Source organism: Miniopterus natalensis, chromosome 15 (genome assembly GCF_054644295.1).
Source record: "Miniopterus natalensis isolate mMinNat1 chromosome 15, mMinNat1.hap1, whole genome shotgun sequence".
NCBI lineage: Eukaryota > Metazoa > Chordata > Mammalia > Chiroptera > Miniopteridae > Miniopterus > Miniopterus natalensis.
The window spans coordinates 45,815,400-45,839,422 of NC_142095.1; the positions used below are offsets into that span (position 1 = coordinate 45,815,400).

The window sequence follows — 24,023 nt, forward strand, 5'->3', positions numbered from 1 at the left end:
GGCAGCAATTTTGTTCCCAGAGATCACATGACACTGAATAGATACTTAGCGTAATTAACAGCTGGTACAATCTGTGACATCACTAAATTCCTTACTGGCTAACGATGCTTTCATAGAAATGCCAAAAATACCCCTGTAGCACCTTGAAGATTGTTTTAAAAAAAATTACAATTTAAAAAAATTAACAATAAAACATTTACATATAGAAAGTAAACAATAGTGTACCGTGATAATGAAGGATCACTTTTGTCATAATACTACATATAATGTAGAGTACGTAAAATGCAGTGGTCTGACTGCAGAAAACAAAATAATGCAAAAGGCAGTCATAATAGAATCATTTTACGTACAAAAATATTACATCACAATAAATAATTTCAAACATAAATATTAAACTTTACATCATTAGGATATTCCACAAATATACACACACATATCTGTATCCACAGATATGTGTGTGTATATATGTATATATATGCATATGTATATGTACAGGCACCCACAAGCACACAAAGTCCACACACGCGCACACATGCACACACGCGCGCACACACGCCCAGATTTAAGGTGGAGGTATTGCATTACTATCCTTCATCCATCCCATCGTGGCTTCCTCTTCGGAGCACCTGAAACAAATGAGCCAACCAAGAAAGGTAAATCTTCTGTCTCAAATACCATTAAGTCAAGAGTAGGCAATCCATACATTTTACATTTAGAATTTAAAATATCACACATTGTTCTCCTTAGATTTTAAAAGTAATGCATATTTGCTATAAGAAACCTGTGCATCTCAGGAGAGCATAAAGAATAAAAAAATCGCTAGCCTGAAATTCCATCTGAAATAACACTCCTCAAATATTTCTATATTTCCCTCTAGTCTTTTTTTCTATATATACGTATTATGTAAAACACATACGAACATTTATTTGGTAGATATAAAATGTATAAGTACACATATAATGGGATCTTTAGTGGGTACTTGCTGACTTTTCCTGCCTTCATCCCATCTCCCCTTTAGGTGGCTACATGATCTCCATTTCCTGGACATTGTGATTGGTTCCGAAGTGGCCACGTGACCCAATCAGACCAGAGTCCCTGTGCAGAATGGATGCTGAAGGTGAGCATTTACTTGGGACCAAGAGCTGTAAGGGTGATGTAAGCCTAGAGCTGCCAGGGGCCATGGTGTGGGGGAGATGATCTGCCTGAGAAGGAAGCCATTTAAGAGACAAGCACTGCTGACTGTTGGAGAAAGAAAGAGTCCGGATGACTCTGTTGGAGCCTCTGGATCCAGCCTTGCCTGAAGCTAGCACACTGCTTGGAGGGCTCAGCTATTTTAGACATTTCCTTTAGTTAGTTCTTTTGCCTCTTGCAATGGAAGTCATCCTAACTTAAGATCATAATTTTGAATATAGATGTTTAGTTAAACATTGAAATAATGCTTTATAAATGTCAACTAGGTTCTTCTATGTCAGGATCTTGAAGAGCTTTAGCAGGTAATGGGCTGCTGAAAACTTGAGGACAGTTAGTGGGTGATCACACGAGTAGGCTGAATTCATCCCTATAGCTGAAGGCACTGGGGCGAGAAAAAGTGACCGATTCTGTCCTCTGCTCAGCAGAGGAAGCACTTGCTAGCATCATGTAGTTAGACCAGGGACTGCCAAGCTTCAACATGCACGCCTCTCCTGGGGATTGGTTAAAATGCAGATTCTGGTGTCACAGGTCTAGGCTGAGGCCTGAGATCCTACATTTTTAACAAGTTCCCAATGTGCATTGAAAGTGTGTGCAATGGTGCAGCAACTGAGAGCAGTGGCTCTGGTGTAGGGCATGCCTGGGTTCTGCCAAGGGGACTGGTGCCCACAGGCCAACTATGTAACTGTTGTGGGCCTCAGCTCCCATCTGTACGTGAGGATCCCAGCCCCATCTGTGGCTTTCTTATGAGGATTCCATGAAATTATGCCTGCAAAGTGCTTAGCATGGTGCCTGACACACAGTCAGGGCGCAGTGAACACCCTTCATGTTGTTATTACAATACTCCAGGCAGTATTTCGCAAAGGTTGCTCAGAGTTACCTCGTCGGAATTCTTTGTACTAAAAATACAGATTCCTGGATCTACCAGAGACCTAAGGAAGCAGGACCTCTAGGGATGGAGCCCTGGAGCAGCATTTTGAACAAGCACTGCAGAGAAGCCTGATGCAGGACGCCTAGGGACCCGGGTGGAGAACAGACGAGCAGGAGAGAGAGGCACAACAGTCACCTGTCTGGGGGCAATGGGCCTGGCCACATTTGTTAATCATCAGCCTACAGAAAGAACGAGATAGAAAGATGGAAAGGTAGATAGACAGACAGATAGACACAACATACTTACCTTAACTATAAAACTCGAACCTCCAGGCCAGTGCCCGAGGACGGAGTACATTTTCCACAGTAACCACCGCACGTCCCTACGACTCGGGTTCCATCCTGCAAGGAGATGCGTGACCTCAGACTACCTGCGTGGCTGCGTTTCCAGGTCCCGCGCTGGCTCCTCGGCCGTTATTCTTGCCCGCAGTCGAGGCAGGCCTTCTGCACGACAGCGAAGCCCAGCACCTCGCCGGGGCGTGAAGCAGGGTGCACAGCGCGGCTCGATGCAGCCTGCCACCCATTTTCGTATGGCCCACATGTCAAGAACGGTGTTTACATTTTTATTTTATTTTTTTGATTGATTGATTTTTAGAGAGAGAGAGAGAGAGAGAGAGGAGGAGGAGAGAGAGAAACATCGATTTGTTGTTCCATTTATTCATGCATTCATTGGTTGTGCCCTAACCAGGGATCGAACCCACAGCCTGGGGGTATTGGGACGATGCTCTGACCAACTGAGCTCCCTGGCTAGGGAGTGTGTATGTTTTCAAATGGTTAAGAAGCAGCAAACCAAAAATAATCCCTCTTGACATGTGAAAATTTTATGAAATTCAAGTTTCGCTGTTCATAAAGTTTTATTGAAACACAGCCGTGCCACGATACCAGGGCTGAGGAGCTGGGGCAGCTCTCATTGCTCCACACGGCTCCTCGGCGCCCTGCTCATCAGTGACACCGTCTTCGTCACAGTGCTTTGAGTGCCATGCATGTTGCTACGTCATAACATTCTGCTTTATTTTTTATTACCAGTGTACACATCATGGCAAAACAAGAGGAGAAACGTGGGCTCTTGATGCTACACTTCTAAGGGACAGTGATGTGTGGATTATTCTGTTATCAAACTGAGAGGGCAAAGCACGGTGTTTATCAAGCAGGGACATCACAGCTGTGCTAGAAGCAAACACTACACCACTCAGCCTTCGTCACAATATTCCCAACTCACGGGAAAGCAATGGCCAGAAGTTCAGAAAGTTTAAAACGGAATATCTCACCATAGCATCATTTCTTCATAAAAATAAAAAATGCAATGAGTACGTAAGTTTCCAAGTGGCTCATTTGTTAGCCAAGCAATGGAAATAGTTTACCCACGAAATCTTGTTTTATTGCGACAGCCAAAGAAATGTGTCCAGAGAAAATAAACCTAAGACTATTGTTCTTTTGCCAAGAACAGTTACTCGAAAAGTTACTGACGTTGGCAGCAACATCAATTATTCAATTTAATAAGGAGGCAAATAATTTTGAGTGACTTTCTTTTGGTCTCTTTGTGAACTGACAGGTATGACTGATACTGTTCAGTGGTTGTTGACTGGGGTCGAGTAAGATGTGACTAAAGGACTCACCTCTGTGAAGAGTCCTCGTGGAACAAATTCAGGCAAGAGAATTTCAAAGAGGTTGAGAAGCACAGTGCACACCTGAGTGGAATCTGTGAGATGGGCCAACAGACAGTGGACAAAATCTCTGCGAGCAGGAAGAGCTTCAGTTGGTCAAATTTACAAAGCTTGTCAACGGTCAGGTGGTCACAGCTCATTCACCGTATTACCCATCAGCTGGAGCTTTGTGGAAAATACTCAGGTCTTGGGAGCACAGAACCAGCAGTGTCCACGATGAACTCCTTGCTTTCATGAACTTAATGAATCATCATCGGGTTTGTAAGTTTTTCATCAGATCTAGAAGCTGAACACCCTGACTTGTCCTACTTTTGATGACTTAGCAGTGACGAAGTTTTATTGTGACCTTTTGAGCTCAGGACTGGGATTAAAATTTTCCTGAACAAGAACTGCTCTCAATCACTAACCGAACAGTCGATGGCTCTGGACATTAACTTTCTACGGACTTGAGAGTATTTCTTAACGATTGGACCCTAAAATTACGAGACAAAACTGCCACTTAAAGCCACACTCATACTGTGGTAAAGTCATTTCAGTAACAACTATCATTTTCTGAACCATCAGCAATAGCAAGCCGTTTGAACTGTCCATTCTGTTAAAAGATAAAATGAGGAGCTACATCTCCACCCCACACATTTACAGGAGATATTTTCCGAGCCTGAACTGCAGTTCCAGCAATACTTTTTTGTACTTTGATGTAAGTGCAAAGAAAATTTTCAAACTTCAAAATCCATTTAATGAGGCAATTGAGGAACTTCATCTCGCCCGCAATTGCGAGGGACTAATCCATGATGTAAAGGCGCTAACAGACAAGCGTCGAGGGAGAAATCTGACAGACTTCTGTGCTTGCCGAGAATTTACAAATATGCCCAATTACAATCATATAACTGTGGACTATATCAGTGCTGGCAATGCCTATTTATGTAAAGAAATTTATATATAGATAAAAAAACCTCACTTCCAATCAGCATTTACAGGTAAACATTTATGATCAATTTTGATAATACAGAACACTAAACAAAATGTTATCCTCTCAATATTCCATTCTTTTCACTGGTAGATCTATATTAAAAATATACTCAATTACTATTATTTTAAATTTAATCAATAGAAATTTTGTGCAAATTTGTTATATAAATACAAATATAATATCATTGATTTTTGCCTGCTGGCCAGCAAAGTCTAAAATATTTACTATCTGGTCCTTCACAGAAAGTCTTTCAACCCTTGGTCTCAAGTCTTGCGTGTTCCCTCCCGATACCATCTTTTCCACGACCCTGCACCCCATCTCTGAATTTCTTCGGGTGGCTTTTCTGCAGTGCTCCTTACGCTGGGCCCCTGCACATGTCCTTCCTCTACCTGGGACTCTGCCTCTTTCCCACCCTCTCTGCACACTTGACCAGCCCAACACTTGACTGGTAAATTCTTCAGAACCCAGCCCAGAGGCCATTTCCTTTGACATGCCTTCCTGACCCAGTTACCTGCTACACCGACCCCTGTAAAATCAGGTCATTCTTTCCTTACATGTCTTCCTGCTCAAATGTAAGCCTCATGACGGCAAGGCAATGTCTTGTTAAAATCCAAGGGTCTCCAGAACCTAGCGCAGAAGACATGGTGGGGCAAAGGAAGGTTGACAGTTGTTCGTATGGAAAATAATGCAATAATTAATAAATAACAGTACAAGAATAAACATGTTTCACATGCTCACAACTATAAACCACTTTTGCCCCCCCATATGGCTCAGGGGGATCCTAAATACGCATTTGCTGAGTGAATGAATGAATGACTGAGGCCGAAGTGCTCTCTTCTTTTTGACCTGCGATTCAGGTCGCTCTGCTAGTTAGTTCTCCTAGCACTTTACCACGTGATGAAGCACTTGTGTAACTGCGGGATCACCCCCCACTGTGTAAGTTTCCTGTGTTGTGCCGACCCCCCCCCCCCCCCCGTCCCCTCCCCTCCTGCACAGTGTTCGGCATCTTGGATGTTTCCCGGATTCCATCTGCTTTTGGGAACAGCACTGTGATGGACCATTTTGTGCCTGCATTTCAGGACATCTTTGGGCTACGTTCCCAGAACTGGGTCAAAGGGTGTGAATATTTGGTTCTTATGGCCAAATTAGGAAAACTTCTTGCAAATAATGATGATCTTATTACAAATAGAACTTTGCCAATTTAACAAATAAAGAGAACAGAATAGTTTCTCTCTCTCTTTGATTTGCATGCTTTGGATTATGAGTGAGATTGAGTTGGGAGGTTTCTATCACCCTAATGGTCCTGGTTTTCAGGCCCATGTTAGTTCTGGAGTTAGTCTGACACCACCAACTGGACCTGATGTCAAACCAACCTTCACCTAAACTCTCTCCTGACCCAGCAGTGAGGTGACCTGTCAGCGGCCTGGGGCTTGTGCTGCAACTTTAAATAACGCTGAAGCCTTGTTTCCGTGGCGTCTGTAAATGGGGGAGGGATTAGTTTCTCCTGACAGGTTTGCTGTACATCAATGAATGCATGTAAAGTGCTTAGCCTAGTACTTAATCTAATATTTGTGCTCATTGAATATTTGCTGTTTGTATCATAAAGGTGTATTTTATCTGTGCCTCTCCATCATTGCCTGTTTCCATGGAGATGAGGAAAAGTCTGGAAATTATAAAATCACTGATAATGACTTCGCAATTTTCATGTTATTTCATTAGTTGGGACGCTGTTAATTTGATTTAGATAAAAGCTGACCCAAAACTTATTTTTATTACAGATCAACAACAACAAAAAGCATAGTGAGGAAATGCACAGGGTAACCATGACTGTCATGGAAACAGTGCCTGTTTGAGGGAAAAAGGTCTGTTTTCTAGCATTTTAGAAGCACTCGCTCACTTACAATAAAACAGGAGTTGTAAATCATTTTTATTTCTTCATTAAAGCAAATGAAGCTTTCTAAAAATAAAGCCTATGAATCCTTCAATGAATATTTTGTCAGCCAGCCTGGTTTGAGCTTTTGCATATAATTAAGATGAATGACTCCCTGCTCCATTAAGGATGGTTTCTATGTCACTTTTCCTAACTTCTGTTTTCTCAGTATGGAAGGGGAGGTTTCGGTGTGACTTAGGAAGCCAGCACATCTTGGACCAAAGTGGCTCATTTAGATTTCTTTGGAGTGTGCTGGTGGTGAAATTGCCCATAAAGCGTGGTATGTGGATATATCCATTTTCCAATACAGCCCCAGATAGGTACCTACCTATGAACATATGTCCAAACGTCTAATCTCTATAGGGATGCACAGAATAGTACATACATAGGACATGATTCTGCTGGTCTGTAGTATGACCTTGCACTTGGTGGAGGTGACTGTCGGCGAGTTGTGGGTGAGGAGGCGGCCCACGGAGACCAGGGGGACCTCTCTGTACCCCGCACACACATCCGCGGCCCACGGAGACCAGGGGGACCTCTCTGTACCCCGCACACACATCCACCTCCTGCTGCTCCCGCCGGCTGGGCTGGGAATGAACGAAGGGCAGGCTCCGACTGGCTCCTGCGGCAGTGCCACCTGCCCTCGGGCTTAGTTTCAGAGCAGTTCTTCCCTTTCAGCTCCTCCCCCAGCACAAGGGATGCCAGCGGGCCTGGGGCCAGGCCTCCAGGCCTTAGAAACATGGGCCTCGGGCTCCACATTCCCAGGCGCACAGAGAGGCACAAAGCCCCGGGCGCCTCTCCCATCCGGCCCGACGGAGCCTCCCTTCCTTCTGCCCGGCTCTGAAGGCCCTTCTGGAACCCGCTCCTGGCCCGCGGGCCACACCGGGGCTCCGAGAGCCGGCGGAGCCAGGGGCGGTGCAGACCCTGAGCGCCCACGTGTGCAGCGCGCACAGAATGTTCCTGCGGAGGAGCTCGGATTCTCGTATTTTCTCTCCGGTCTCACATCTGCTCCCCTTTCTGCCTCTCTGTCCCTCACACACAAGCACAGAAAGAACCGCATCAGCACCTGAGCCACGCAGGCGCAGCAAAACCCTTGCCTAGAAGTCAGTCCCTGGGCCAAGGGGCTGTCCCACCTGCTTCGCTCCGGGTGGGGTGGGGACCCACGTGGACAAAACCCAGGTGGTGCTGTGGGTACCAGCGGGCCCAGCTCAGCCTTGGCTCAGCCTGCAGTACCCTGGCCTTCCACGGTTCACCTCGAGAAGCCTGCTTCCTTCGCCAGCTCCCCAGCTTCTAAAAGCTGTGGCAAGCCTCAGGGCTGTGCAAATGTGGTAACATTAATAGCTAATGCCGATGGCGGGCCTGCTGACGGCCCGGGGACAGGCACCCAGCTCTGCATTCCTACCTCAGCATTAAGGACACCGTGGGATAAGGGCCACCAAGATCTCTACTTTATGGATAAAGAAATCAAGGCCCCCAGAAGTTAAATAACCTGCCCAACACGGCAGAGCTAGACAGGGCAGGCTCAGGCGATCCCACTTAACAGTCTAGTGCTCGGCGACCAAGCTCTACAGCCACGGTGGGAAGACCAACCCCACCGCCAAAAAATCACACACCTCGCTTCCCCCTGCCCACCTTCTCAAATTTCCCTCCCAGGCGGCTGGAGGAATGGGATTAAATGCATGGAACTTGCTCAATAAATAGTAGCTATTTCAATTATAAAATAATGATTATTAATTACGAACAGGAGGAGAATTCTTTGCATTACACACACGAGAGCCAACAGACCTGACACTGCGTCTTATTTTTACCAGTTTTGCTCCTGATGGTGAGACAGCATCCCTGCCCTCCAAGTGGTTCAGCATTACCCTGAATAACTAGATTTTTCCTTTAGCTTTGCTCGGGGAAAACATTTTATTGCCAACCAGGTTTAGGAAATTGAGGTTTTCATTGTGTTTTTCTCTCTGTAGCTCCCAGTAGAGAAGTGAAGGAAAGTGCGAATGATTATCTGAGAGCTGAGTCACAGCAGGACTGTTTGGAGAGGACTGTGACTTCCGAGGGGCCGAGGCCGTCCCTCAGGGGCAGGCTGGGGGAGGTCGTGGCAAGAGGAGGGCATGGAGCATTCTGCAAAGAGTGTTTCATGGGAGGCTGGTTGTTCGGGTCAATTAAAAGGTGCAACTTTGACAAGAAGGTTCTGTGGTTGGTTTAACTTACATCAGTGGCTCCCAGGCCAGGGGCACCAACACCACCTAGAAAACTGCTGGGAATGTCCATTTGGGGGCCTCCCCAGGCTGGCTGAGTTTTAGCGAGTCCTGGAGGTGGTGCAGATGCAGGCTCAGGTTTGAGAAGCCCTGTTTTAGGGAAACGCTGGCTTGAATAAAGTTACACAGGTTCCCATCCCATATATTTTATTCCAACCTCTAAGACCCCAATGCTTACTGTGGCTCTTCAAGAAGGAAATAAAATAGAAGTTTCCTTCCAAGTGCCTTTGGCTGCGGAGGCCTATTTCCACGGAGCATCCCTGGGGGATGCAGCTCCGTGGATCGCATGGAGGTCAGGCACGAAGGGCAGTGTTTCTTGGGGCTGCCTGCTGCTAGAGGTCACTCAGTCCTGGCTCCGGAGGAGGCACAAGGAATGCTCCACAGACCCTGGAGATTAATTCTGAGCTCAGGCTCTCAGACCTGTCATGGAACACCATGATTTACAAAGAAAATGCTGACAGGCAATGTGGAACCACCTCCCTCCAGCACAGGGGAGCTTCACCCAAGGCTTGGGGAGCAGCCAGATCTTGGCCGAGTAGTAATCAGTTTCCACAAGGTGGCGCTCCCGGCTGTAATTACTTTTAGTTTCACCAGTAAACTGGAATAATTGACTGTCTGCCAAACAGAATTGAAACGTACGTTACACAGTTTACATAGATGGTTTCCTACATAATCATGATTCATGTCTGACCATGTTTTGGGAAGTTAATGATTTTTTTGTTCCTCTGGGTCACTGAAACATAAGAATAAACTGGCCCTGGAGGGCAGAGGTAGGGCAGAGCATTACAATCTCAGGGCACATTCTAACGCACTCCTGTGCTCTCAGCTGTCTTCATTCCCTTCGGTGCGAGGAAAAACATGTAATGATTAATTTATGAGCAATCAATCTGATTAGAAGTAGTCGATTGGTTTAGAGACAAGAGGGAGTGAGACCTTTTCTATCATAGACACAAATATAATCCTGACAGCTTAAAACAAGGGAATCAGGAAACTCAGATTTTTCTGGGAAGTCATAACTGGATGTTTCTGCCTTTCCCAAGGGGAAACAGATTGAGCTGTTTCTTTATATTCTGATTTTGATGGGGCTTAGCAAATAAAAATACAGGATGCCCAATCAGAGGTGAATTTCAGATCAATAGCAAATACTTTTTAGAGTAAGTATGCCACTGCATGCGATGTTTAAGACAGTTAAAAACAAGTTCCTGTTTATTTAAAATTTGAATTTAACTGAGCATCCCGTATTCTGTCTGGCAACCCTACTTTGGAATAACACCCACTTTCCAGTTCTCTTTTTTCCCTCCCCTCCTCACATTCCTGAGGGGGCCCTGAGGCAGGGGTCATGGCTGGGGCCAGATGGGCCACAGGCCATACAATGGTAAGTGTTCCCACTTGCTCCCAGGTCAGGTTCCTGCTGCATACTCAGAACTTCTGAGGGAAGCTGTGAAGAGCAGAGGACCTGGAGATTCCCATCAGTGGTGGCAGGGCCAGGGCACTTGCATTTTAAACTTTCCCAGGTGGTCCTAATGTACACTGAGGCCGGGGTCAGGGCTTCTCAAGCTGCGGGTGCTAACGAACCACCAGGCAACTTTGTCCAGCCTAGAAGCTGACCCAGAGGCTCCGGGGCACAGAAGCTGCATTTTCAACCAGCTCCCAGGTGATCCTGATGCTATATCTCCACAGACCCCACCTCGAGGAGCAAGATTTCAGAGCATGAAAAGCTGCTTACTGTAGAACACGTGCGTGTTCTCTAACTCTCCAGAAATTTCACCTAAGTTACCCCTTTTTTCCAGCTCTGCTTGTATTTCAATTCTTCTTAAACATTCTTTTCCCTAAGTTCATAAAAGCAAATCTCACGTTGGCCGATTGTAAGGAGTCCGATGCACACACTTGCTCAGTGGCTTCTCCCACTGCAAGCTTCCCGGCTGGTGTCCTTCCAGTGACCTCGGGGTCACAGGCTTGCACCTTCACGGAGAGGTCACCAGGAGCAAGCAGGGCTCCCGCCCTTCCGCTCACCACACACCCTTCACCTTCAGTCCCCTAAATCTTCTGACACTTTGCAAAACGGTGAGTGGACGTGGGAACAGCACATTCGTACCACCACAGAGGGCAGGGGTGGAAGGGAGGGGACAGGGGAGAAAGGCAGAGAAAACAAAACCCCTCCTCCAGCTCGGTAGCCTTACCGGCGACTTCTTAATGTCCGAGACGGCATAGTTCCCCTGTGAGATCCATCTGGCTGATTCCGTTAGAGAAAGGCCTGTTCCGTACAGGTTGATGCTAAAACGACCCTGGAAAAATGGCCAACGAAAGAGATTTTTAATCCCAAGCAAAGACCTCACAATAAAATGTACCTTCGAAAGGAGACGGGTGGTAATTCATAACGATAGCTACTAATTAGTAAGGGTTTTCTTTGTGTGTGTGTGTGGTGGGGGAGGTTGTAGGTCTGGACCAGACACTTTACAAGTATCATCTCATCCATCTTCGCAAGAGCTCTATGAAAGTTTTCTCTCTAGATGGAGAAACTGAGGCCCATCAGAGCTGATTAACTTCTTTAGGATGCAGCGAGAGTCCAACCCACGTTTTCCTGACTACAGAATCTTCACCCTCAACCTAACGCAGCAACCCTGATGCTGCTCATAATTATCGGGTTTCTTCAGGAACAAAATGCCACAGTGTAATTTTTCTAACAAGATCTCGCTGCCAAAGCTCCCTGGGCTTCAGCTCCCGGGGCCTGAGCTCTCTGCTGCAAAGCACAGCGGGGCGGGACTTCAAAGGAGCGGCGCGTCTCGGCGGCCGGCAGAGGGCGCGCGCGGTGCGCTCCCGGCCGCCACCCAGCGCCCCCAGGCCCAGGGCGCCCAGGCCTCCCAGGCCAGCGGGCTCCCTTTGGAAGCGTGGGCCTCGGCTGTTCCCACATTTCTGCCTAAGGGCTCGGGGCAGCAGGGATTCTCTCTTGTTTTTCCCATCTGTCTCTGTTCTCTCCCTCTCTCTTTCAAAAATGACTTTGCAAAGGCACTGAAATAGTTTCTTCTAGAGGTTTCTTACTCAGAGGAGCAGTTTGGAGTTAAGAATGTTCAGCAGGAACAGGCTCCAGGTGAACCTCACAGCCCAGAACTTAGTCAAAGGCTTTGATAGACCAGGGAGGGCCGTGAGCTGGAGCCTCGGCCAGTCAGCCCTAAGTGCGAATTCAGCTCTTCCCGGCAGCAAGATCCCAGGCACCTTTTATAACGTCTGGGAACCTCAGCCTGTCCGTCTGTAAAGTGGACGGTAATATGGTCCTGCTTTCTAGGGTCCGGTAAGCGGCTGAAGGGCAGCTGCAGGACTGTGACTGGTGTTCGCTTCCCGGTCAGGTGTTTCCTATAGTCCAGGTGGAATTAGGCTCCTATTTGTGACATCGCCAGGCCACTGGGCAGCCTCCATTTCGTGGTTCCTGTTACACAAATGAACTTTATCTGATCTAACCTGTGAGTAAGAGGGAGTTAGATAGAAGGTATAAAAGCTAACTCATGATCTGGCGGAGAGTGGCTGATATTTTAAAATGTGTTTGGAAAGCAGTCTGGGGCAGCTCTCCACAGTGTTGGTGGACGTTAATTTGAGGCCTCAGACCCATGTGTCCCTGACTGGCTGTACCGAGGCAAAGTCCCCTTGCCCGGCTCCTCCGACACTGGCTTCTGCCTGCTGGGTCATCCCACCAGGCCAGTTTTCTCATCTCTCAGTCATCTTTGCCCTGAGACTGGTCCACACCCCTCTACTGCCCAGACCACACTGTTGCCAAGGACCCTCTCATTTCTCCCTCCCCACCCTGCTTCCCTTCCCAGGCACACCGCCTGTCCCGCCTGCCCTGCAGGAGGTAGGCTTGAGACTTGATCTGCTTAGATGTCAAAGTTCTTAGAAGGTCCAGGCTGCTGACCTGGCTACTAGCCCGGGGAGCCCCCCATCTGTTGTCCAAGGTTTGAACACACTCCAAACACAGACCTGCCCTCTCTGAGCAGGTGACACACCTGAATGGAACCCATCCTCTTTTCCCAGTTCAGGGATCTGCACTGGAAGCAAGCATCCCAGCTGATGACTAGCACTCAGGTTGAGGACTGCCTGAGGGGTCAAGACCTCAGTCCTTTCTAGCTCTAGTCAGGAACATCTTTGCCCCCCAGGCCTTATCTTCAGGGTCCAAAGGACATGAGAGTTATAACTTCTACCTTCTGTTGCTGGTTTAAAAGAGGAAAAGTAATTAAGAGCCATGCGTACACTAGATGACCCCAGAAAGGTTTTTCAGAGATGTGCCTTAGACAGACATTTTGTTCTCTGCTTGGACAAGAATGAACACAGCAGAAATCTCGCCTGGCAACAGGATCAGCCAGACAAGTACGCCTGCCATTTGTACTCAGGCACCTGGGATCAAATCCAGCCTCTACTGAGCACCAGCTGCCTGGGTTGGACAAGTTACCCAGCCTTTCTACACCTCAGTGTCCCCATCTGTAAATAGGGAGTGTTCTCATAGGAGGCTGTGGAGATCAAATGCTAGGCTGACTTACAAATGCTGAGCACAGGGCCTAAAGCCTAGTACACAATAAATGCTACTAATACCAGCATCAAAAAAATAATAATATGGCATCCACTGTGATCATGACTTAAAAATATATATATTCTGGCTATATCTTCAGGTGAGGGCTCTTATTGATAAATAAATCCCCAAAGGGACAGCAGTGGACAAGGGGGAAGAAGCTGGCTGTGAAACAGGGAGAGCATACTCAGCTTTGCTTTCTGTGCAGACACTGGTCAGAGAAGAAACCACCCGCTCCGAGCAGCTCGCACAGTCCTGCTTTCCAGATCTTTCCCGGGAAACTGATTTAAAAACTCACGTCTTTCATCTATATAGTTGGTGCTCAATAAACACCTAAGGAAAGGAATTCTTTAAGTATCCAGTGTGGTCTGAAGAATGGGCTGGACAAAAATACAAATTAGTCTCTCACTGGCTTAGGGTTTTCTCACTTAGCAACTGCTTCAGTATCAGGATTTAGAGCAAATCAATCTGTTCATTTGTCTCTAAATTATTAAAATAAATGAATGCAAATTATCTCCACTTATTTAAGCTTTCCAAAAGATGCACATATAGAAACGAGAGACAACCCTGAGACATTTGAAAAAGGCAGGTCAGGGCCAATCTATCAGCTGTTAAAATGCAACCCTTACCAGTGGGGTGTCTGAAGTCATCAACTGCTCTAAAGAAACTACACTTCAAAAGTTTTCAGTTCCTGGGTAATGGAGAAAAGGCCCTTTTTACTATTATGTCCTTTGTTTATTTTCTTTCTCCCCTGAGAGCTTCCTGTTCACTCCTCTAAAATGCTTTCTAAAGCTTGGGGCTGAGAAAACACTTCCTTAAAAGAAAATTCAGATGTGTTTGTCTTTGGATGGTCCCTGTGGTTGGGCGCAAATCTATCCTGGGATTCGGGAGGCGCCCCCCAGGCCCAATCCCCAGGCTTTCCAAGGTGCACAGGCAGAGTGGGAAATTCCGGACCTCACGTGAACCAAAAAGAAAAAGGGGCCAAGTTCTACTGTCCGGAATCATCCAACTCAATGTTGGTCCTGACTTCTCTTGCAGAGCTCCTTGCAAAGACTGGTGGCTGTTGTACTGAAGTAGCCCGGGCTGATGGTTATGGCACGTTTCAGAAGGCAAGTTAAAACCTGCCACCTCTCTAAAGTGGCAAGGAAATGTGGAACTACGGAATGGGCAAGAAGATTGCCAGTCAGCTGTGCTGCCGAAGAGCCAACACAGTGCAAGATGATAAATTTGCACTTCTCGGCCTGAACACTGCAGGTTTTATACATCTGAAGTCGGGGTGACAGCTTTTCTATATCATGTAGTAGTCAGGGTTTTTAATGGTTGATAGTGGTATGTTGGAGTCCACTTGTACTGGCTTTTGAGAGCTGATTGTATCTCTCTCCAACTCTCCATTTAGTGACATAAGGCTGGTGGCTTAAAATCAGTCATGCGGGTGGGAGGAAGATATTTACACCACGGAAATCGGCAAATGCTACAAAGCAGGGCTGCTTTTTTCTTCTTCTTGGAGAGCCAGCAATTAAACATTTACCAGCATGTCACTGATTTCATAATATTCATTTTATTAGCCACCATCATTTGCTTAATGAAGCCGTTTGCTATCCAACATCTAGTTAGTTTCTAAATGTTTATGACTGTAATAGATGCATTTTGCTGAATGCAGGGGTTTGGTGTGTAGCTATGATCGTTTGCTTAGGAAATAGTCCTAGGAGTGGAATTAGACTAGATTAGGAGCTGTGAGCATTTGAGGGTCCCAATATGCTGGGGCCAACCTGTTCCAACTACATTCCCAGGAGCAGAAGCCACCAGGTCCCCACGGACAGGCTCCCAGCACATACCTGTGGGCACTTGGCGGCACTGTAGCAGTCCCCAGCTGTGGCAAAAGGCACGGGATGCCCTTCGCTTGTCTTTGCAAACTGTAGGTCAGTGGCTGTTGAGTTCAGAGAAGATTAAGGGGAGAAGAGAGGTGACAGTGGGAGAAAGAGGCAGGGAAGGGACAGGGTATTAACAAGGAGAGAGAAGGGAATAAGAACAGTAAAAGAAACAATAAGAGGGAGTGGGAGAAGGGAAAAAACAAAGTACGATTAGTGAGCAAACGGATCCAGATGTGTTCTGGCTTTTCCCTCACCACGTTGCGGTTCTGAGAGCCTCGCCCCGGGTTTTATCAGCCCTGACTGTCTCCTCACAGCACGGAAGCCCAAAAAGGCAGTCTGAGAGCACTGTGGAATCGATTTCGATATAAATAAATGCATGAACCACCTCGCTTAAAGGTATGTAGTGGGGTGACCCTGAACCTCCTGCACACGGTCAGTCGCTGAGGCTTCGGGACTAGGGGGGCAAGTCAGGGAAGCGATTCCAGCGACTGGGGAGTTATTCCCTGAGGCTTCATCTGTCCTCCCGTGGCCCAGGCACGATTATTGCCAAAATGTGGAGCAATTAGAACCCACATCTTGAAAGTATTAATGGCAACCTCCCAAGTTTGGGGCTAACTTGTAGTTTTTAAAAAAAGCCAATAAAAACAATGCTCATGTTTTTAACTGTCTTGTAGCTCTTGAGACCAGCTCTGGGAATGGGGAAGGCGGGTCAGGAGACAGACTGAGAATCCCACAAAAGCTGTCGTGGCGCTGGTGGGCCTGGAGGCCGGAGGCAGCTTTTTACCTTTTTGCCTTGTGCTTCTGGAATCTTCCTGCAGTTAACCACATTTTGGTGGGAAGGAAATCTGAGTGTCCAGGGGCCCTGTCAGAAGCCCTGGGTCTTAGCTGGGGCTTGGTGGGGGGGGGGGTTTGGGAGTCTCTAAGTGAGAAACTGCAGCCCCCCTGCCGTTAGCCCTAATGGTCCAGCTAAAAGCAATTAAAAATATCTTGGTACAAATCAAGTGCAATCTACCTCAAGAGGAAAGAAGTGCAATATTATGGGTACAATGTGAATGAGGAGAAATTAATTATTCATTATTTCTGTTTTTCCTCTATTCAGGAGAACGTGTTTGGCTGTTTGAGCTGCATTAGCCACTCCTAGGATTCATGCTTCTAACAAAAACGCAGTGTTGGCCGGAGTATAAAATCAGCCCACGCGCAGGCCGGTTTGAAGAGAGTAATTGCGCGCCCCATCCTTTTTTATGTGAATCAACAATCCGATGGCGTTAGCTTTGTGCCCGTGTGTGCCCACTGTGCGGGTGGGAGCCCTGCCCACACAGGGCCCCTGTGCCTGCTAAACCCTACTTGAACTCGAGGCCTCAATTTTGATGGCCTATGTTGGGGATGCTGCTCTGACCCCACCACTGCATTGGGGCCCCTTCAGTGTGCTCCCATCTCCTCCATCCACTTGCATCACCTGTCTGAGGAGCACGGCTGTGTGCCTGGCACCTTCCGGGCTGGGTACCTCAGGGACAGATGAAGCAACCCCACCCCGGGTGGCTGAGGACAATGGGTCTCCTCGAGCCTCGCCCCAGCTTCTGTGCTGACTGAGTGGAGAGACTGACGGGTCATCCCCCACGACACCCCTGAACGTACTTATAATCTGCATGGTGACCAGGTCTATTCTGATTTTCTGGAAGCTGGAAAAGCCAGCTGCCGTGTAGTCCTTCCGACAATGGCAGTCATCCCGGCGGCTCCCGTTGTAGGGACACTCGGTTGGGTTGTGCAGCCTACAGTCCAGAGAGAATGTTCCAGTGAGGATGAGAAGGTGCTTCCAGGGATCGCAGGGCTCTGGGCTCCTCGGAGCCGAGCTCTCCTACCTGTGGCCATAAACCTCGGAGAAATTCTCAGAGTCCCCACGGACCAGTGTCATGTACTCTTTTGGGTGGTCGGACTGCATCCCCGCACAGAATATCTGAAAGGCAGGCCAGAAATAACCCACTGGGGCGGCTCGGCCATGGGGCGATGAGAGCCCGGCCGCTCACTCTATAGACAGTTTAGAAATAGGACTGAGGTCTGTGCTCACCTTCAGGAGCTTGCCCTTGACGATCAGGAAATATTCACCATCCTCTGAGGCACCGTTCAGTCTTTTTACCTCCTTGCAGTTCTGGGGTAGCTCGCCTAGAAAACACGAGATGCCAAAATGCCTTGCGATGAATGAACTGGTCACACTAACGCTCTTTAGCAAAGGGGATGATTTTTTTTACAATGAGTTTTGTATTTCTGAAATGGGCAGGCAAGCGAACAGAGAAGACCGTTGTTCAGGCTCCCGAAAGAAGGCTTCGCTTGGCCAACTTACAGTTATAGATATCGTGGCAGGTTTTTCTCTCTTCTGGCTTCAGGTCAGCGGGACATAAGTGGCTGGGCTGGTCCTCGTTGGTTAAGCATTGCACGGACCTGTGCCTCACTCCCACGCCGCAGGACACCGAGCACTGCAAGGCAGGGGTGGGTCAGCGGCGTGGGTGTCGGACCCGGAGGCCTGGCTCCTACCTGTGGTGCTGGGGCTTCACAGTGCATACAGGGCTTTATTTCAGGCCCTCTGTTGCTGAGACAAATAGCTGACGTAATGGGCACTTACTATGGACCCATTCCTGTGCTGAGCTTTATATATTCACATTTATGCATATCTACTATCTACACAGTTATGTATGTACTTATACATATTATATATATATATATATAATATATATATGTATAATTTTATATTCTCATGTAAGCTTTACAGTGACCCTAAGATAGTAATTCCATTGTTCTATTTTTACAGAGCAGAGATTAGGGCCCAAATGTTAAGAAATTTGTTCAAGGTCATGGTGGAGCCAGGATTCAAAGGTGACCACTTTCAGTTGGTCCTATACTTTTGCCCAATCACTTTGTGACACTGAGCTATCTGGAGCCAGGAGCTGTAGCAATTTCCCAGGGCAGCTCCAGTTAAAAATGTCCTCACTTGTACCCCTAAGACAGCAAAGAATTAATTCCCAATGCAGAGGGACTGACACTTCTGAACCTCTTAAGTGACAAAGTTCAAGCTGCTTTAAAATTTTAAACTGTGGAAAAGATATGCAACTTAAAATATATCCTGCTAACATAAGTGCTTTTTCTGTATTAACCCTTTCTTGCAGGTGAGGGAACTGAGACCCGGACTTTCTGCACTTTCTGCAAGTGGCCAAGCCAGGAATCAGCAGGAGGCTGCCTGGCTTCCGAGTCCATGCGAGGAGCACCGGGGGCCACACCGCCCAGCAAGCCCCTTTCAAGGCGCTCACTGCTGTTTCTTACCAGGTCTCTTCTAGAAGGAGAATGACTCAGGCAAGCTGTGTGCTTTGTGATTTGATAACCGTCTACTTACGCTCCCCCAGTTGCCCACTCTCCAAGTGGCGGAGACCGGGCACTCCCGCAGGTAGCAGGGGTGCACGCTGGGGGGCTGGGTGCCCGGGCAGTTGGTGGCAGTCTGGTGTCCATACTCGTAATTCTCCTTCCCGGTGTAAATCTCGCTGCAGGAGACGAGCCTTTGCTTGTAGCCCTTCCCACAGGTCACTGAGCACTGAGGGGAGAGGGGTTGAGGGGAGAGGCTGAGCCCAGGGCAGCCGCAGCAGACCCTGCCCTCCACCCGGCCTGCTGAGCCTGGGCAGTGCTGTGCGAGCTCTCGGCCTACTGGCTTCATGCACGCTGGGCAGCGGCCCCAGCACACGGGGGCCAGGCAGCCCTAACAACGCCTTCTGGTCTAGTGCTCCCACTGAGGTGCCTCAAGCCCTTTTCTGGACTTCCAGGGGAGAGGGGAGGGGGGAAGGGGGGATGGGAGAGGGCAAGGGTGTGTGGGGGGCAGCTCCAGCTGTCACTGGCTCAATTTACAGCCTCCACAGCCCACGCACTGGCTTTTCCAAACCCGCAATCACCACATCAGACAACTGACCAAGTCGGATGGAGAGACAGCCAGAGCCCGTCCGAGCTGAGTGTGAAATCCAAGCCCTCAGCCAAAAGGGGGCCCTGGGACTTTTCCTTTCCTACTCAGCGTGGCCCGACTGCCCATCTGACGGCCACCTAATTTTCTCTTCTTCTCACTCCCTGGCGACATATACTGACCAAAGTGTTGCCTCCCCGCCTCCCCCACAGTGCAGTCACTTAGCCCCTTTGCCACAGTTAGAACCCATGGAAAAATACCCAGAGATACAGAAAAAGGGAAGAAACAAATATCCTACTGTGTCCTATGCTGTGATGGGACATCTAATTGGTTATTTTATAATCTGTTCAACCTCCCCAGCTAAGTATTTTATACAATATATTACTTAAAAATAAATCTGAATTGCAACAAATTTAGTTTTGATGTTATTTTTAGTCAAAGTCATCAAATAACTGGCCATCCCCTGTGAAAGTGCCACCTAGGCTCAGGTGGAATATGAGGACTCGGAGACCAAGGCTCTCAGGGGAGGCCGGGTGCAGCCCGGGGAGTGTGCAGCTTGTGGTGTGTGAGCTTTTCTGGGCCGAGGGACCAAAGCTTCCATCAGTTCTTACCCACTATTAAAAGCCATAGTGTTGCTCTTTCCTAATGTTTCCTGAGCTGTTACTTTAAGCCACGTGGCTTTCCTTTCCTGAAAATTTCCAGGGGGAAGGCTTTTTTTTTCCAGGGAGAAGGCTTTTCTTGAAGACGTGCCAGGGGCAGGAGGGAACAGGCCCAGCCAGAGGCACGCACAGCGTTCCTTCCAGCTGGCTCAGGACTCCTGTGCGCTCTGCCTACGTTTCTTCCTTCTTTGGCAGCCGCTGTTCAAAACCCTGAGGACCTGGCTGACGCCGGGCCAGGGGAGTGCGAGGCGAGTATGGGGTGTTTCATGTGGACAGATGGCTAATGGATGCTCTGTCCAAGCTGCGGGTATTTTAGTGTCTGCCCAGCGCTTGCGTGCAGCGACCTCAGGCCTAGGAATCTGAACAAGGCTGTGTGTCTGCCGAGCAGAAGCAGAGCGGCCCAGAGGTCACGTATGTGGTGACACGGGCAGATAGGTGTCTGCTGATGGAACTGAACCCAAATATGGTCAGGTTTTAGTCAGAGGCCTGTGCTTCTCTGGAGGATCTGGGAGGCACACACACTGCCTCTGGCCTCCCCAGCCCATCTCAGGCCAGAGCTCTGACGTGTAGGAGGCTCATCCTGGGACCGGGAGAGCGCAGAGCCCCAAGAGGTGGGGAAGGTCTTACTGTGGATTCTCCCTGCTTCGGGGTCACACACTAGTTTCATCATGAATGTGGGTTACTTTTCTAATTTGAAAATAACAGTCAAGTAAAATGAAACCATAAGAATGCGGGCTCCTGGCCACAGTGATACACTTCAGGCCCGACGGGAAATGCACCAGCCAGGGCTGCAGGGACTCGGCCCTTCTGATCTGGCCCCAGTGCTGTAAATTCAGGTTCCTTTCCCCATGGTCCTTGTATCTGTGTCAAGTCCTGTCTCCATCCCTCTCAATTTTGCTTGTACATTTGCAGAGTTTTCAATCTATGATACATCTGAGAATTTGCAGGTATGTAGGCTTCTTCTTCTTTTTTTTTTTTTAAATCTTCTCTCTATCTCATCTCTTAAGGATTAAGATTAAGGTCTTAAAGCTGTAGGAATAACATGACTCCAGTCTTAGAAAGAGACCAAAACTCTTTTAACAACACACGGAAGACTGGCTGAGGGGATGGAGAGGGTCCTGTGCGCAACAGGAGGTTTGGCAGCATCCCTGGCCTCTACCAGATGCCAGGGGCACCCTGCTTCCCCCAGTGTGACAAGAAAAAAATGGCAAGTGTCCCCTGGGAGGGAGGGAGACAGAATCACAAGAGCAGAGAGAAGGGTGGAGAGGCAGAGCTAGACCTAGAAAGACTTTGGGGCCACCTTCTGTACAGAAACAATTCAGCCCTCAGCATGCAAACTTAAAGAGCACCTGGGAGACAGTGACAGTGACAGTGAGCACCTCTGCCAAGAGCTCAGGTACCTCCCTTCCACATCTCTCAGTTCCTTCGGGTAGATGACAGCTGGTTTTGATGTTATAGATCTTTCAGTATTTGAAAATATCGTGAGGTTTGAAAATAATATAATCATGTTGTTATTACCATTGGTGGACTAATAATAAAAAGCATCCAGATAGGCACTGTATGTAGGAGGAGACAGGAAAAAAGAGATACTTGAGATTCCTTGGATATCATGGAAAAGTATTTTGTTCCTCTGATCAGAGGCTGTTAAATAGGCAACCCACATCTGGCCCATGAATGTGTCTGGTTTGCCCCACACAATGTTTCAAACAAATAATTTGAGTCCACATTTTAAAATTAGGAGGTCTCATAGAATTCCCGATTTTGTTCTCTCTTAAAAAGTCAGGCTTGGAAGGCTGGACCCACATTCTGCACGGCCTCAGCAGAGTGGGGGAGAGCTATCCTACTACACACTGTGTGCTAGTTTGCCACAGTCTCCACCTTGCCCTGCTGTCTCCCTGACACCAAGGCATTTTCTTATACTTAACTCTCTTCAGGCACTGAGAGGCATCTTCTGAATCTGCAGCCCCTGTAATAACGCCTTCCTAATCATATCAGCAGGGCATGAAAGTGAATCACAGGAGGAAGAGTTGAGGGGAGCTCGCTACCTCAGGCACCTCCCCCAGGATGCACACGTGGGGCTGTGGCCCAGGGAGGCGGAGGGGCCTGTCTGAGAACTCAGTACTCAGGGGCAGACTGGCAGGTGGGTGAGTCTCCCACAGTCCTGCACTCACCACTCTGTTTCCCACCGGCCACCGCTGACCTGCAGGCGGTAACAGAGTCCCCGGGACGCACCTCCGACCACTCTCCTGTGATCCAGACATACTCGCAGGGCTGCAGGCTGCAGCTCTCCCGGTCGGCAGGCCGCCGGCCCGCGTCGCAGTGCAGGCCGTGCACCTCGCCGCCTTTGTCCTCACCGACACACACCACCCTGCGGTACCTGGAGCCTTCGCCGCAAGTCTTGGTGCACTGTCAAGACAAACGAAGGGGTGCGGGTGTGGAGGGGTAATGGAGTAATAATGTCCCGTTTCCGTATAGACTGCAGGTTATCTATTACATGCAGGAGACTGTCCTGTTGCTGTAACTGTTCTTTTCCCGGCCCGGAATCCCTCTAAGTCTGGGAGATCCTGGGAACAGCCGGGATCAGCAGAGAACCCGTATTCTAGCCCAGCTGCCCTGCCTCACTGCTCCGGGACAGCAGGGAGGTTCGGCGAGCAGCTGTCGCAATGCAGGAAGGGACTCGGGAACGGACGGATTTCAGGTCTGGAAAGACCCGGAGGTCTGTGCACTTCGAACACCCACTTGAACTTGGAATCTTTTTATTTATTTATATTTATTTACTTATTTATTTTAAAAGGTTTTTATTGATTTCAGAGAGAGGAAGGGAGAGGGAGAGAGAGAGATAGAAACATCAGTGATGAGAGAGTCATTGATCGGCTGCCTCCTGCACGCCCCCTGCTGCGGATCGAGCCCGCAACCCGGGCATGTGCCCTGACCGGGAATAGAACCGCAACCTCCTGGATCCTAGGTCGACACTCAACCGCTGAGCCACGCTGGCCAGAAAAACATGGAATCTTTTTAAAACTATGGCCAAATGTTTTCAAACTATTATTTAGTCACTTCCCTGACTCAAGAGGTGACTAAATACCTCTTTCGTCAGGAAAGTCATTACCTGTCTGAGTGGCCCATTTCATCTTAAAACACAGAACGGAAAGCATCCCTGCAGGTTCCAGCCTCTGGTCCTAGTGGTCGGCTGCAGGGCAGCAGGGAAGACGTGTTTCACTTCTCATCAATGATTCCCCTCCAGTCTTCGACGAGAGCTTTCCTGGGGCCCCTACAGCCCTTTCTTCTCCAGGGGATCTGCTCTCATCCGTGGTCATTTACCAAATATTCACCAAGTTCTTAATATGCGCCAGGCCCTGGGACGGGTCCTGGGTGAACAACTGTGGGCATGGGTGGCTCAGCGCCTGCTCTCACAGAGAGGCATGTGTATTTTAGTAGCAAAGACAGGCATGAAAGACTGGGAGAGCCAGGGAGTGAGTTAGCAGTTGCTATGATCTCCAGTTTTCAGATGAAGAAACTGGGACTTAGAAAGCCCAAGTAACCTGTCCCAGGTCACACATCTCTTGGTGAGGTAGAAGGGACCTATCCTTTTATTCCCATGAACCAAGTGAGGAAACAGAGCGGCTAGTATGTTTTGTCCTGGGATGATCTATCTCCATGCTGTCCATTTGAGTTTGGGAGCCAATTTAACTCAAAATTCTCTCCTGAAAAAATTGGACAGATATATGAAAAAAAGAAAGAAAGAAACTAGACCACCATCTTCTACCATATACAAGAATAAACTCCAAGTGGATTAAAACTTAAATGTAAGACCCCCCAAACCATAAAACTCCTAGCAGAAAACATAGGTAGTAAAATCTCTGACATTTCTCTTAACAATTTTTTTAATATATCTTCTTGGGCAAGGGAAACAAAAGAAACAAGCAAACAAACAAAAATGGGATTACAACAAACTTAAAAAGTTTTTACCCAGAAAAGGAAACTATCAATAAAACAAACAGACAACCTACTGAATGGGAGGACATATTTGTCAATGATACATCTAATCTCCAAAATTTATAAAG

At 48.1% G+C, this 24,023-nt stretch overlaps 1 protein-coding gene across 6 annotated transcripts in view; it reads right to left on the bottom strand.

Annotated features, from left to right (window-relative positions):
* Positions 1-438: 438 nt before the first annotated feature.
* ADAMTS9 (ADAM metallopeptidase with thrombospondin type 1 motif 9) overlaps positions 439-24,023 on the bottom strand; it is a 154,963-nt gene continuing 131,378 nt past the window's right edge. For 4 of the 6 annotated variants that reach the window (XM_087825089.1, XM_087825093.1, XM_087825092.1 and 1 more), the window contains 8 exons: positions 22,192-22,365; positions 18,749-18,943; positions 17,705-17,837; positions 17,432-17,526; positions 17,226-17,320; positions 17,002-17,135; positions 15,331-15,422; positions 10,479-11,225 (listed from right to left, as the gene is read on the bottom strand). In XM_087825089.1, the coding sequence (XP_087681215.1) occupies positions 10,950-11,225; positions 15,331-15,422; positions 17,002-17,135; positions 17,226-17,320; positions 17,432-17,526; positions 17,705-17,837; positions 18,749-18,943; positions 22,192-22,365 (1,194 nt within the window). In that variant the 3' untranslated portion in view covers positions 10,479-10,949. Of the gene's footprint in view, positions 627-2,365; positions 2,461-10,478; positions 11,226-15,330; positions 15,423-17,001; positions 17,136-17,225; positions 17,321-17,431; positions 17,527-17,704; positions 17,838-18,748; positions 18,944-22,191; positions 22,366-24,023 lie in introns of those variants that run through there. The other 2 variants (XM_087825091.1, XM_087825090.1) reach the window with 1 other exon arrangement.